Genomic DNA, 13,831 nt, shown 5'->3' on the forward strand with positions numbered 1-13,831 from the left:
AGGGGGAGATTTATCAAACTGGTGTAAAGTTTTATTGTCTTAGTTGCCCCTAGCAACCAATCAGATTCCACTTTTCATTTTCCAAAGAGTCTTATGTAAATGAAAGGTGGAATCTGGTTGGTTGCTAGGGGCAACTAAGACAATTCTATTTTACACTAGTTTGATAATTGTCCCCCAATGTGTCTTCTATTGAGGCATCTGTTGGTCTATTGGTAATGATGGCCCCAAATAATGTACATGAGCAATTCATGATTACTAATAGATGACTGTCTTTTGGGGGTAAAATTATGGCCGTCCAGAAAGACGGCCCCCGCTTTCCCACCGTGGAAACATAGCCTCAAAATGATTTGCAGTGTAGTTTGACAATGAAGATGGTCCTTCAGATGGCCAGCCTAGCGCTTGGCGATCTCTTGTACCTGCCATAGACAATAAATGAATGAACTGCAGCCCAATTTTAATGGAAAACTTTCTTAAGATTGGGGGGTGTCTCAGTGGTCCCCCCATACCTTATACAGTGAATAGGAGATAAGTGTTATAAACTGGAAAAAAACCTTAACAATAGCAATTGAATGCCATTTTGTACTCCTAGTATTAGAAGAGCTGCCAAACTCCAATTCAAAGCAATACAGTGATCTCTAGTTTAAAGCGTCCCTTTAAGTAAAAAAAAAAAATAATAATAAAATATATATATATATATATATATATATATATATATATATATATATATATACAAACATTTCCCCTTTTCACAAGTGTCATTACAGGGGTTATCCAGAATTAGGAAAAGCACAGCTACTTTTATGGGGGGAAAACGCATCACCCCTGTATTGCAATTCAGCTCTATTCAATTCAATGGAACTAAGACACAACCACACCCGAACAAAATAATGGAAACTATGGGTGGACATTCACTTTAAAGTGTAGTTAATGTATACAACAGTGCTTACTGATGCATTTCCCCTAAAGGAACCTATTTAAAGGGAACACAACACATTAAACATGCAGTCCAACCTCTCGACATCATGATATACAGCAGGGTAGGCTGATCACATGATGTTTACGGGACAATATTTAGAAAAAATAGTAAATTGCACTTAGGAGTCCAGTGGGCGGTCCTAGCCAATGACTGACAACTATTACTGTATACACATATATGGGCACAACAAAAGATCAGTCAGGTTTTGATATCCTGACTGCCCTGTATGAACATTAGATTGCGGTCAGGCACCACTGAAACCACCTGGACCACCTGGACCAATGTCAGACAGAGGCCAAAAGATAGTCTTTTTGGCCTCCATACCTTGGTGTGGTATAATGTACTACACTGCACTATTTCATCCCATGGTGTCCAGTAAATAATTTACCTTATTTTCCGGCGTATAAGATGACTGGGTGTATAAGACGGCCCCCAACTTTTCCAGTTAAGATATGGGATATACTCACTGTATAGGATTATCTCTCTTCCAACGCACACCAAATAAATTTAACCCTATGGGGGACAGATAAGTTAAATAGGACATGTCACTTAGAAAAAATGTACTGCTGGGACCCCCACTGATCACATTGTGCCAGTAGATTGGCGCTTTCTACTCCCTGGCATGCAGCGATCTCCATTGGCGTGGCTCCATTATAATACCCCGCGCTTCTCCCTACTTGTTCTCCTGATCAGTTTCAAAAGTTCCAAAACTTTTGACGTGTCCTTGTGACATAACAAACAAATGGAGTCCAGCAGCACCACAGGTACCTTGGTATATATAGATGGGATGCACACTGACACGCAGGTATTTCTCACTACCTATAGTAGTATGCAGGAATGGAGAATTCAACAGCATCCAAGGGAGTTCCAATTTTTTAAGGCTTTATTTAATGCCCAAATACAGAAAAATGCAAAGTTTCAACCAGAACTGGTCTTTATCATTTTCCTGTATTTAGACATAAAATAAAGCCTTGAAAATTGGAACTCCTGTGGATGCTGCTGAATTCTCCATTTCTGTGTCCTTGTGACATGTCAAAGGTTTTTTGTTTTTTTAAATGACAGGTATGATTTAAACAGATGCCTAACAGGCTATAATGATCACAACTAGAGATGAGCGAACCTCGAGCATGCTCGAGTCCATCCGAACCCGAACTTTCGGCATTTGATTAGCGGTGGCTGCTGAAGTTGGATAAAGCCCTAAGGCTATGTGGAAATCATGGATATAGTCATTGGCTGTATCCATGTTTTCCAGACAACCTTAGAGCTTTATCCAACTTCAGCAGCCGCCACTAATCAAATGCAGATCGTTCGGGTTCGGATGGACTCGAGCATGCTCGAGGTTCGCTCATCTCTAGTGACATAATAGGCACAACTCTTAAGAAAAGACAAGCCAGAATTAATACTATTATGACAGAGAGATGACAGGTCCTCTTTCTAGCTTATGCACCATACAACTTTGTGATGGGATTCCCCTTTTAGGGTAGCTTCACACGTACCGTATCGCTGCGTTTTTATCGCTGCGTTTTTGGTGCGATTTTTACATGCCAGTTTTGATTTTCACATGAGAATCATGTGAAAATCAAAATGCGCATGTAAAAAACACACCAAAAACGCAGCGATAAAAACGCAGCGATAAAAACGCAGCGATACGGTACGTGTGAAGGCACCCTTAGTTTGGTATCACAGATATTTCTGTGGATTACATCATGAGCTATGACCACCAATCACTCACAGAAGAATGGGCCGACGGGTTCGGTAGCTGGTGACTGTAGTGGATAGTATTTCCAGGATACATGAGTAATAAATTATTATAAATCCTGAGATCTGTACACAGTACTGAAGGCAATGGACCTGGCTTATGGATCCATCACTTTGCACAAACTTTTTAATCTCGAGACTTTTTTTTTATAAATAAGCTGGAACGTTTTATGTGATGTATGGGACAAATAGAAGGATAGATGTATGTAGGAATATACAGTAGCTTTATGGCGCTTTATGACTCCCTGACTTTCAGGGCTAGCTCCTCCTAACAGTGCATAGCCAAACTCTCTGGGTTACCCAGCCAAGAGCCTCTCTCCTCTTCCTCTCCATCCTGCAGGGTATATGTGTTTATAGAGGCTGAAGAAAATATTGATCTTCCTCCTCAAAGCTTCTAGCAGCTGGTGGCTAATAGTGGGCTAAACATATCCCCTGGTAACACTGTGGCCATGGCTGCCAAGGGGAAGGAAGAGGGTATTATTTGTTCTACAGATGTGGGCTAGTTCCATAGAGAATCCTGTAAGTACTGTATGCCATCCAAGTGGATGATATATGAGTATACAGGGAGCGCTCCCCCGCAGGCGGCACTCACTGCAGCACGTTTTACCCATTTGTCATTGGAGCGATCTTTATTCCTAGAGAATCCCTTTAAGATTTTACCACTTCTGAAAGTATTTTAAGGGTTTGCTCACTTCCCTATCGAACTTAACTGGGAGAATCGGCAGCACGTGAACATCCCCTATGAATAGAAATGTTTCCAGCTTATAAACTGCATATGACTATTCTACTCACAAGTGCCATCTAATTCCAGCTGACATGATACACGCAGGTTTATTGTTATCCATTGTTTGGATCCTTAGGAACATGTGAACTACCTGACGCGAGGGTCTAGGTTACACAGACTGTAAATCGGATGGATTTCATACATTTGCAAACATGGAAGCAAAACTACAAGTTCCAGCATGCCCTCAGAGCTGTGTTCTCTCCGGCTGATGCAGAACTACAACTCCCAGAGGCGCAGGTAAGGGAACACAGTCTGGGAGTTGTAGTCTCCCATCAGATGTGACAATGATGGGAAGGGTAGTAGTATACTCACATAAAGCCCGCTGTGCTTGTCTCCGAAGAAGGTGAAGGCTCTGGAGATGGGTAGTAATCCCGATCCACCGTCATCCTGCCTGCGGGTTACCGAGTCGCCTTCTTGTTGCCCAAATGGGTAGAAATCTGACAAAGGTACCAAGGTATGGGCACTGGAAAACACATGCCACACCAACAAAATCCGCACCAATGACCCCATCCCCAAAATGTGGCAACTACCGTGCAGCCCAGGGTGTCAGTATGGGGCACCCAGAGGATGATGGGCGACCTGGTGACAGCTCCGCCTGATCCCCACCAGTCCTTAGGAGGATAACCTTGTCATCTTAGAGCCTGTCCCAGTCCTGGGAGGTATGAATGGAGGTGGTATCATGCACAGCTGCCCTCCATCACCAGTGCATTGGTCTGTATACCGGCAGCCTGCCCCTATAGCACTTCCCTATACCTGGGTGCCCATGCCAGCCTGTGCCCCTACCACTGAGTCTCCCCCTGTGCAGCAGCCTGCAGCTCACTGACACTGAATTCTCTCTCTGTTCACAACTGACTGGGGGGTTCTGTCCCCTCCCCCAATACTCTAACAAACCCCCCACCCCCCCGGAATGAGAGGTGGGGGCCCCCACCAATCAGGAGACACCCTCTTCCTTGTGACGCCCGGGAAGGCCGAGCTTCAAGAAAGTTAAAGCGAGAAGTTTTGGACAGGAGCTCTGGAATGTGTCGGTCCTTTCCGCAAAGCATCCTGGGACTCGTAGTCCCCGGGCTACAGTAAGCGCCGTGGTCGTTACCTTTAGAACTACAATTCCCAGCGTCCCCCGCTCCTCAGCAGAGATGTGCGCTCCGTCCCTGTGTCACTGTGTCAGGCTGGCAGCCCTCAGCCCTGGCGTATAGTTATAGGGTCACACTGTCTGTCACCCAGCTGATGGATAGCAGTGATGCATCTCCTGTTCATGTACATTATCCATACAGGACTGTAAGAGAAGGGTGACAGTGTCTGTCATAGTCCACAGAGTCCATGCACTACTTCAATGGGAACTAGAAGTGACCACACACGTCTGCTATATCAGGCTGTGTTCACACTGGAGTCGTGGCTGCCATGTAAAACATAGGGCTGTGACACAACCATCAGGCTCCACATCCAGCAGTGGCTTATAATGGGCTCTGGGGGATCACTGCAACTTTGTTTCTGCAATTTACACACCATGAATACTGGTTTTGGCTAAAAATACTGATGAAAATGGTGTGACGCCAAGTGCTGCTATTACATAGGATGGGTCCCTCCCTGGTGGGCACTGTGACCATAGCTGGGGGAAATAAGATCAGCCTGGGACCATTGTTTTTACCATCTTTCCAAACTTTAAGGAGGTTCTATCACCATATATGCTAGACCACAGGATAGGGGATAAGTGTCTGAAGGGGGGTAGTCCAATTCGTAAAGGGGAACTATTAGCAGGTTAGATGTCCCCATTGCACAGGAGATGCCGAGGAGGAAGGTATGTGTCTTATCTTCCTCCTCGGCGCTGTTCCTGTGCAGTTAGCCGTCCTCTCCTCGGTCCGGTGAGACTGCTAGGAGCAGTGACGGGGCCTGGGGGCGGACAGGCACTAAGGGGGCGGGCAGTGCTCCTAACAGTCTCACCAGGCCGTGGAGCACATGGCTACTGCATGGAAACGGCACCGAGGAGGAAGGTAAGGGTATGTTCATATCACGTTTTTGTCCACACGTCGGGCTGCACGTCGGGAATCAGTGAGAAAAGGATGCCGACGGCCACATTGACTTAAATGAGCAGGACGGAGTCATTATGTGATAATGTTCTGCTCATTTACCGGACGTACACGGCTTTTGTGCAGGACTCAAAAGCATAGTTGTGAGCCCGACGTGTGGACAAAAAAGCGATATGAACATACCCTAAGACACATACCTTCCTCCTCGGCATCTCCTGTGCAATAGGGATATATTAGCAGATTTGTCTAACCTGCTGATAGTTCCCCTTTAATAATTGGACTACTACCTTCAGACACTTATCTCCTATCATGTGGACTAGCATATATGGTGGTAGAACTCCTTAAAATTTAGAAAACTGGTAAGACACATACCTTCCTCCTCAGCGTCTCCTTTATATCAGCAGGTTGGATTTGTCTAACCTACTGACAGTTAACCTTTAAAATTTTTAAAAAAAGTCTTCTAAGTGGAGTATCAATGTGAAGATCCAAACACTACTCCTTTAGCTGACTATGGGAGCCCCAAAGACGAGTGCTGTATTTGGCTATCAATCCTATAAATGGACCAGTGGATGAGTCTGTGCTGCTCCATTCAGTCCCATTTTCCATAGTCCACTCAGACCCGTGTCTATTGTGGTAGAACCCCTTTAAGCAGAAGGATCTGATCAGCTCCTGATAGGGATGAATAAAGCCTAACACTGAATATAATGCAGCAGGAGGCCCCCACATCTAAAATCATAGCAGAACCTTGTTTATTATTATACTGCTACTTCCGAACTCTCCAATTTAGACAGTTTTTAGAAGGATGCCTCCACAATAACATGCGGGCCTTTTGGAATCCACAGCGATCAGCTGTAAACTGGGCAAAAACCTGGCTGCAACTGTTCATGTTTCCTACAGCGCCACCACAGGAGAAACAAAGCATTACACAGTGCTCATTCAGTCTACTGAAACTGCAGGATAGGGCTGGTCCTCCACTCTGTTCCCCACTCTGGCTTATAGATGATGATCCTGAATAAGGACCCTATTAAAATCCCCTACCAAAATATAAGAAGATAATATTCTAATCTGGGTAAACCCTATAGGGTATGAGCTTTCTTATATTAAAGACTAAGAATATGTTCTGGGTTGTAATCTAACCTAGAACAACATCTGCATGGCGTCTGTATGTTCTCCCCATGTTTGCGTGGGTTTCCTCCAGGTACTCGTTTCCTCCCACACTTCCTATGAAATTAACTCTAGTGTGTAAGACTGGGAACTTCCAGTGCAATGTGAGCCCCATTGGTGGCAGGGATTGCTGAGCAGAGTGACAACTTCTGTACAACGCTGCGGAGCATGTTGGATCTATATAAGTAACACAGAACAGGTAAGTACACCTAGTGGCGCTGTGTGATGTATCAGGCAATCCATCATTTTTTATTTTGTCCTCACTTGATAGAACAGAAAATGGAAATGACAACACAGACGTGTACAGAGGCTTCCATCGCCAGCAGCCATTGGTAATCGGTGTAAAGCCATTTGGTAGAAGCCGAAACGCGTCCTACGTTGCCTGTTTTCACTTTTATGTGTGAATAATTCACAAGCATATTGGATAAGAGCCAGTGCCAGCATTTCTTTGTAATCAGGGTGAAAATGTGAAATCCTCAACCCACAACCTGCTTCATTTACCAGAAGCTAACAGATAAACTGGCCTAGTAGTCCACAGTAACCACATACTTACCCTGCTCAGAAATGTATATACTTACCCTGCTCACTTCTGGCTCTTACCAGAAACAGGTACAGAGAGCATGCAGGTGATGAGTGAAACCAATATGAAAGGGGTACGCCGACAAATTTCTGTTTTTTTTTTTTTAAATCAACTGATATGAGAAAGTTGTACCAGAAAGTTGTCTCAAGTCTTCCAGTACTTATCAGCTGCTGTATGTCCTGCATAAAGTGGAATTTCTCTCCATTCTAACATGGTGGCCTTTGCTGCCATCTCTGTCTATGTCGGGAACTGTCCAGAACAATAGCAAATCCCCATAGAAAACCTGTACTGCTTTAGACAGTTCCTGTCACAGACAGAGGTGGTAGTAGAGAGCACTGGAAAGAATACACTTCTGGCAGGACATACAGCAACTTATAAGTACAGGAAGACTTGAGTTTTTTTATATAAGTAGTTTACAAATCTTTATAAATTTCTGGTACCAGTTCATTTGGAAGACATACTTTTTTTTAGTTCGTTTTTAGGGTAGGCTCACACTACGGAATCCGCCTGGATAAGTTCCAGCGGATTCCATGGCTCGTACCCATTCTCAGCAGCACGCATATCCGCCCGTGCCATAGACACCATTCTATGGCCGGGCCGATTCCACGTTCTGCCGAAAGAACTGACATGTCTATTCTTTCAGCGAACAGCGGAATTGTCCTGGCCATACAATAGTGTCTATGAAACTTATCCGCGCAGATTCCGTAGTGTGAACCTACCCTCAAGCAGTGTTGAGGATTATGACAATTGGCTTTTTACATTAACTGGTTTCCTAAAATTTCTACTCTGTATCAATAGTGTTCTGTGTGCCAGAGCGTGAACAGCCCTCCTGTTCCTGACAAGGATGTTGGATGCAGTATTCAAGGTAAAATTATAACTTCAATGAAGTTATATTTGAAAGTAATCTAACTTTTTTAAAACAATGGGGGAGATTTATCAAACTGGTGTAAAAGTAGAATTGTCTTAGTAACCCCTAGCAACCAATCAGATTCCACCTTTCATTTTCCAAAGGACCTGTGATGAGTAAAAAGTGGAATCTGATTGGTTGCTAGGGGCAACTAAGACAATTCTATTTTACACCAGTTCAATAAACCTCCCTCTATGTATTAAATGTTTTTTTAGCGAAAAAACTTATTCTGGTCTGGGTTCTGAAAATATTTATAAGGGCTGGTCTGTGGTCTGAATATGTTCCTCCTTTTTCACTGACAGGTTGGCATCTCCGCTGGGCCCTGCTTTGCCCTGCTGTGCCCCGCCATTGTTTTGTCAGTCAATTTGATAAAAAATATGGCATATTTCATCAGATGTTATATTTGGCAGTACTGTGTACTAAAACCATTGCTTGGAGGCCCCATAGAGTACCACACATCGTGCCTACCTAGTATGCCCAGGAACTCTCTGTGCCAGTTTACTTGCTCTGTGCACAGGACTTTGCTGACTTGTTCATCTGTTTCCAATTCTGCCTTTAGAGTCCTTCTCGCCTATTCCCCAGGCCTGGGTTATATGCATCAGGTCAGCGTCTTATTATACACATCGCTTCTTCTATAATGGAAACACCATGAAATGTTATTATTATCTCCCATGAGCAGGTGACATGTCAGCTTCAAGGCCCATTCTAATCCATGTGCAAGGTCTCGGAGAGGTCAGCTGTTCTTAAGGGATAATAAGATTCTATTTTACTTGCCTACAACCTGAAATAAGCCGACGACTAACATATATTCTGATCGTGTTAGCTTAGACAACAGTTCGTGTTTGTTTTTTGACCTTTCCAACTGGTCATCAGTTCTCTGTTGTTATAGGTGTGAGCGTGTCATCGCCACCATCACGTCCAATATATCGCTCCATGTCATCTCTTTATTATAGACTATTGGCATTTCTCTGTTTCTTTAGTATGTCTCCCACCATCATTACTCTTCCCACCTGCGGTGACTTCACTTGCAGAAAAAAAAAGTGGTTATTGAATACGTATACACATTACACAAACTATGAAACCACTAAGCAAACATTTCAAGGGAAACTCTGTCAATTTTTTTTTCCCCTTCAAATCAACTGGTGTCCAGATCAGAAGAGGTTTTCTATGGGGATTTGATTTTGCTCTGGGCAGTTCTTGACACAGACAAGGGTGGCAGCAGAGAGCACCAGGTCAGGCTGGAAAGCATACACCACTTCCTGCAGGATATACAGAAGCTGATAAGTACTGGAATTTTTAAAAAGAAGAAAATTACAAATCCGTGTAATATTCTGACATCAGATGATTTGAAAGATTTTTTTCCTGTTCCTCTTTAACAGATACAGGCATATTAGGAGTAAGACATACGTTAGAGTCCAAACTAGAAAGTAAAACACAAGGAACTAAATTTAGACTGCTGAGTTAGACCTGACTAGGTGCTCAGCAGGTCCTTACAACATATTCACACTGAATACAATAGTGCTAATGAAGACATTTCACAACCTAGATGCCACAGTCAGTGGTGACTGGAGCATCCAAGTGGTTAGATGCCATTTGCCCCTTCTGGCCTGTGATCATGTGTGCTGTTCAGTGGTTATGGCAAGTCTTGTGAAGGCCTCCTGGTCAGTCATTACTGTGCAGGCCATAATAGAAGATTGTGACAATGACAGAACACTTTAGTATAGTGCACTGTACAAGCAATCAAATGATCACATTAAGTCCCCAAGCAGTATTCAAACAAAGGGTGCACTGGGCCTCAGTTCAGAGTCTTAAAACACGGTAATAGCCAGATGTCCCTTCAGGGAAGGAAAACCAATGGAGACTCTTCGGTGAGTACTTCATTAGATTTTTTTTTGTCGCTGATCTCCCTGAGCTTAGTGATTGCTGTGTTTTGTTGGTCTACTTTTTATTGCCCCCATTAGCCAGAATCCTGCACCACACTCATAAGGGGCATATACCCTGTGGATGGATGCCTGCCTTGGTAAACCCTTGTCATGTCGCAATACTTGGAACAGAGTAGGACTTTGACGCAAAAGGGGCCGCCCTGGTATTTCCCTATTTATGTTCCAATGCTCACTACCGATATCATGGTGGTTTGGTGATCTCCCCACTGGGAGGCACCCCCTTGGTAACAGGTTTTCCTCCCCTGGAGGGATGTCTGGCCATTCCACGGACCCTTTTTTGCATATTTAAATTTATAGGGGGCAAAGTATCAATGGAGACTCTTGAGTGAGTACTTCATTGAATTTAGTTACTGACCTCCTTGAGCTCAGTGATTGCTGTGTTTTGTAAGTCCCCAAGAATGACTAAAAAACATGATAAAAAAAAGTAAAAAGTTTTAAATATGTAAAAAAAATCCCTCTTTCCCCCCAAAAAAGTAAAAAAAAAATATATTATCAATGCAGACATTTCTGCGCTATTAAAACTTCACAATATTTATCCAACTCAGTGAACACCATAAATAAATAACATTTTTCAGAGTTACCACTCTTTTTAGTCCCTTTGGATCCCAGAAAATATGGATTTATTTAAAAAGTCATGTACTTCAAAATGGTATCTATAAAAAGTACAGCTCAACATGCAAAAAAAACAGTCCCTCACACAGCTCCATAAATAAAGAATTAACATAATTCCAGGGATCAGGATATGGGAATACTGAGACATTATTGGAAGGAGTAGAAAAAGTAATGGATCTCATAAGGCAGGAGGAAAAATGAACAAAAGGATACCTCAGGGACAGGAGAGGGTTAATAACAATGTATTGGATTTGGATTGGAATTGGTTGATATGGACTGTTCCTACTAGAAGCAGAGCATGAATACTAGTAGATGTGATGGGCTCCCTCTGGTGTTTTGCTCTAATATAACATAGTTACTAATACTTTATAGTCCGGTCATTGATTCCTTTGTTGGTATTAATCCTGGTTTTTATGGTTACGTCCAGGGACGTGTAAAAGTTATGTAGTAAGGGCGGGCAGAGTAAATAAATATATGACTGCCGACTAGCATGCTCAAGAATCAAAGCAAAAAACAGAAAAAAATATACCTCAAATATACCTTGTGCAAATATACAGGCATATACAGACATGAATTCATCATACACATAATAAACACAATAGTAACAACAACAATTATAAAGTACCTGGTCACTTATCCCTAATACCGACCAGTAACTGCACACCCAGTTCAAGCATTATAAAATGTAGACAGAGAGAAAATATATTTCATGAGAATCCCACCATCTCCAATAAATATAAAGTACATATAGCGCAAAATATAGAAAGAAGTATATATACAGTGGTAAAAATAGGAAGAGCAATGCTTTGGAAGGAGCTAAAAGGTAGAGCTATAATGTCTTTTGAAGGACTAGAAGAATAAGAATAGAGTAAGGCTTGTATAATCCTGTCCTGGCTACAGACTGGAGTGTGGGCAGACAAGCACTGGTGGACTCCTGACAAAGCCAGTACACAATGGGGGACAAAATATTAAGCCCTGTGCCTGATGTAGATTACCCACATCATCATGGCATCAAATTTTGAACAAACCCCATAATTTGCAGAAAAGTTTGTGACTTTTGGAAAATCTCCGCCACACTTGACAAGTGGGCAGGGCTTCACAATTAAGGGGCGTGGCTTCATTTGAAGTGGGAGTGACCACTCCAGCATGCTGAATTTGCTGCGATTTACGCCTGCTAGAAGGATTAAACTGTAGGTGAAATCTATGCCAGTGAAGGGGATTTCTGAGGCTGCTGCATGGGGGTACAATAGATACATCCAGAGCGAGAGTACACTGGACAGCTGTCTACTTTGTATTTGGCCACTGCGGCTGTGGTATACAGCTGAGCGGCACCCCAGCTATCTTATACTCAGTATAGGTCATCAGTACATTTAGCCTGGAACCCCTTTTTAATCTTCTGCATAGAGCCAGGGTTAGCTGCCCCAGTCACATGATGATCATTGCTGTAGAGATGGAAACAATGGTGACCTTTACAAAGGCTAAAATTACCAGGAAGAGATTAGAACATGTCTGGGGAGAAATACTGCTGCTCAGGTATGTGATGAAAATTGAGAATTCACCTCTTGTTCAAACCAAGGAGCCGCCTGTCTTCAGCATCTGCCGAGAAGACGTCTTTTATACTTGTGCACTACGTTTACTGACAGCTCCTCCATGTATCTGAGTGGTCTCCCCTCAATGGACAAACCAAGTTTACTGGCGATTACGTTCTTTCCACTTTTTAACATATACTACTATTTTGCAGGACTCAAAATGACTGTCCATATGACTGTCTAGACTGTCATGTGAGTAGCACTACTACATAAGGTAAGTCACCAGTTTTACCCTCTCTGCAAGCTCCATATCCAAAGGCCGTATTACACAGCCTCATGAATTGATGTAAGTGAGCGCCAATCTGCTAGATTGGCGCTCATTTACTGAGCTCATATGTGGCTCAATAATCGTGCAGCAAGGGCTGCACAAACATCACTAGTGATGTCTGTGCAGCCCCCGTAAAATAACAAACTTATACATACCTCTCCACGCTCCCTGATGTCCTGGTAGCTTCAGCCTGCTTCCCACAGTGTCTGAAGTGACATGCTGCTCAGCCCATCACCGGCACAGTGCCATGGCCAGTGATTGGCTGAGCAGCCTGGGAGTGAGCCAAAGCTATCAGGACATTACATATTCATCAACCTTTGGCCACTCATTGTTATGTGTAATTGGCCCAATGGCTGATGATTTTAGGTCAGGACTAAAAAACATGATCAGCCAATGATCGTTGCTATCAGCTGATGGTTGTCTTTATTACCCAGAGCGATGATCTGCGACATCTATTCTGCACATCATCGCTCAGTGTAATAGGGCCCAGCTCCAGAGTGGGGGGAAACTAGCGGCTAGAATCTTTTCTGAAGACTGGACAGACAAATATCAGGATATTTGGCTTACCTGTCTCTCTGTAGCAAACCTTAAAAAGAAGCAGCACCATGGAAGACATTATAGAGAAGTACTGAGCAGTGTAAACTGTGAATTTAGTACTGGGAAATAAGCCAGCTGGGTTTAGCCCTCTTCCTTTTCCCCTCTCCATATACTGACATGGGCCGAGTTAACTAAACCCTCAGTGAAGCTAAACTTCCAGGAGAAGGAAGCATTTATCTCTAGTAAGCTTCTTGTATTCTCATATACTATTATTTTTTGCATAGTTATTTGTAATGACAAGTGTGAAATACAGTATAACAAATCCTGCTTCCTTCATTAGGTTTCTCTTGGTCACAAAAGAAAAACAGATCACATGTGGCATAAAAATAGGTAGTACAGGAAATCTGTAGAAGTGACCCTGCTGAGATCCATTGCAGCAAACAAACACTGTGAGATCCAAGAAATTATCTGTAATTAACATCAAAATATAATTCCATAATTGACGTCTTTCAGGCTGAAAAGCTGACTGCAGAGTGGGAAGTCGGAGGAGCGCTATAGGTGTTTGCACTGTAGAAAGCATGTGCTCTGCATACACTTGTAAAACACTTTACAATCTCTCGTGCCAACTACACACGCCTTTGATCACACAGCATATTTCCTATACTTTTTTTTTTCTTCCAATACATATA

General features: G+C 43.0%; 1 protein-coding gene across 2 annotated transcripts in view; it reads right to left on the reverse strand.

Annotated features, from left to right (window-relative positions):
* SNED1 (sushi, nidogen and EGF like domains 1) overlaps positions 1 to 4,458 on the reverse strand; it is a 95,819-nt gene extending 91,361 nt beyond the window's left edge. For both annotated transcript variants that reach the window (XM_069975481.1, XM_069975480.1), the window contains exon 1: positions 3,831 to 4,458. In XM_069975481.1, the coding sequence (XP_069831582.1) occupies positions 3,831 to 4,028 (198 nt within the window). In that variant the 5' untranslated portion in view covers positions 4,029 to 4,458. The remainder of the gene's footprint in view (positions 1 to 3,830) is intronic.
* Positions 4,459 to 13,831: the final 9,373 nt, after the last annotated feature.

Source organism: Dendropsophus ebraccatus, chromosome 6, assembly GCF_027789765.1.
Source record: "Dendropsophus ebraccatus isolate aDenEbr1 chromosome 6, aDenEbr1.pat, whole genome shotgun sequence".
In the NCBI taxonomy this organism is placed as follows: Eukaryota; Metazoa; Chordata; class Amphibia; order Anura; family Hylidae; genus Dendropsophus; species Dendropsophus ebraccatus.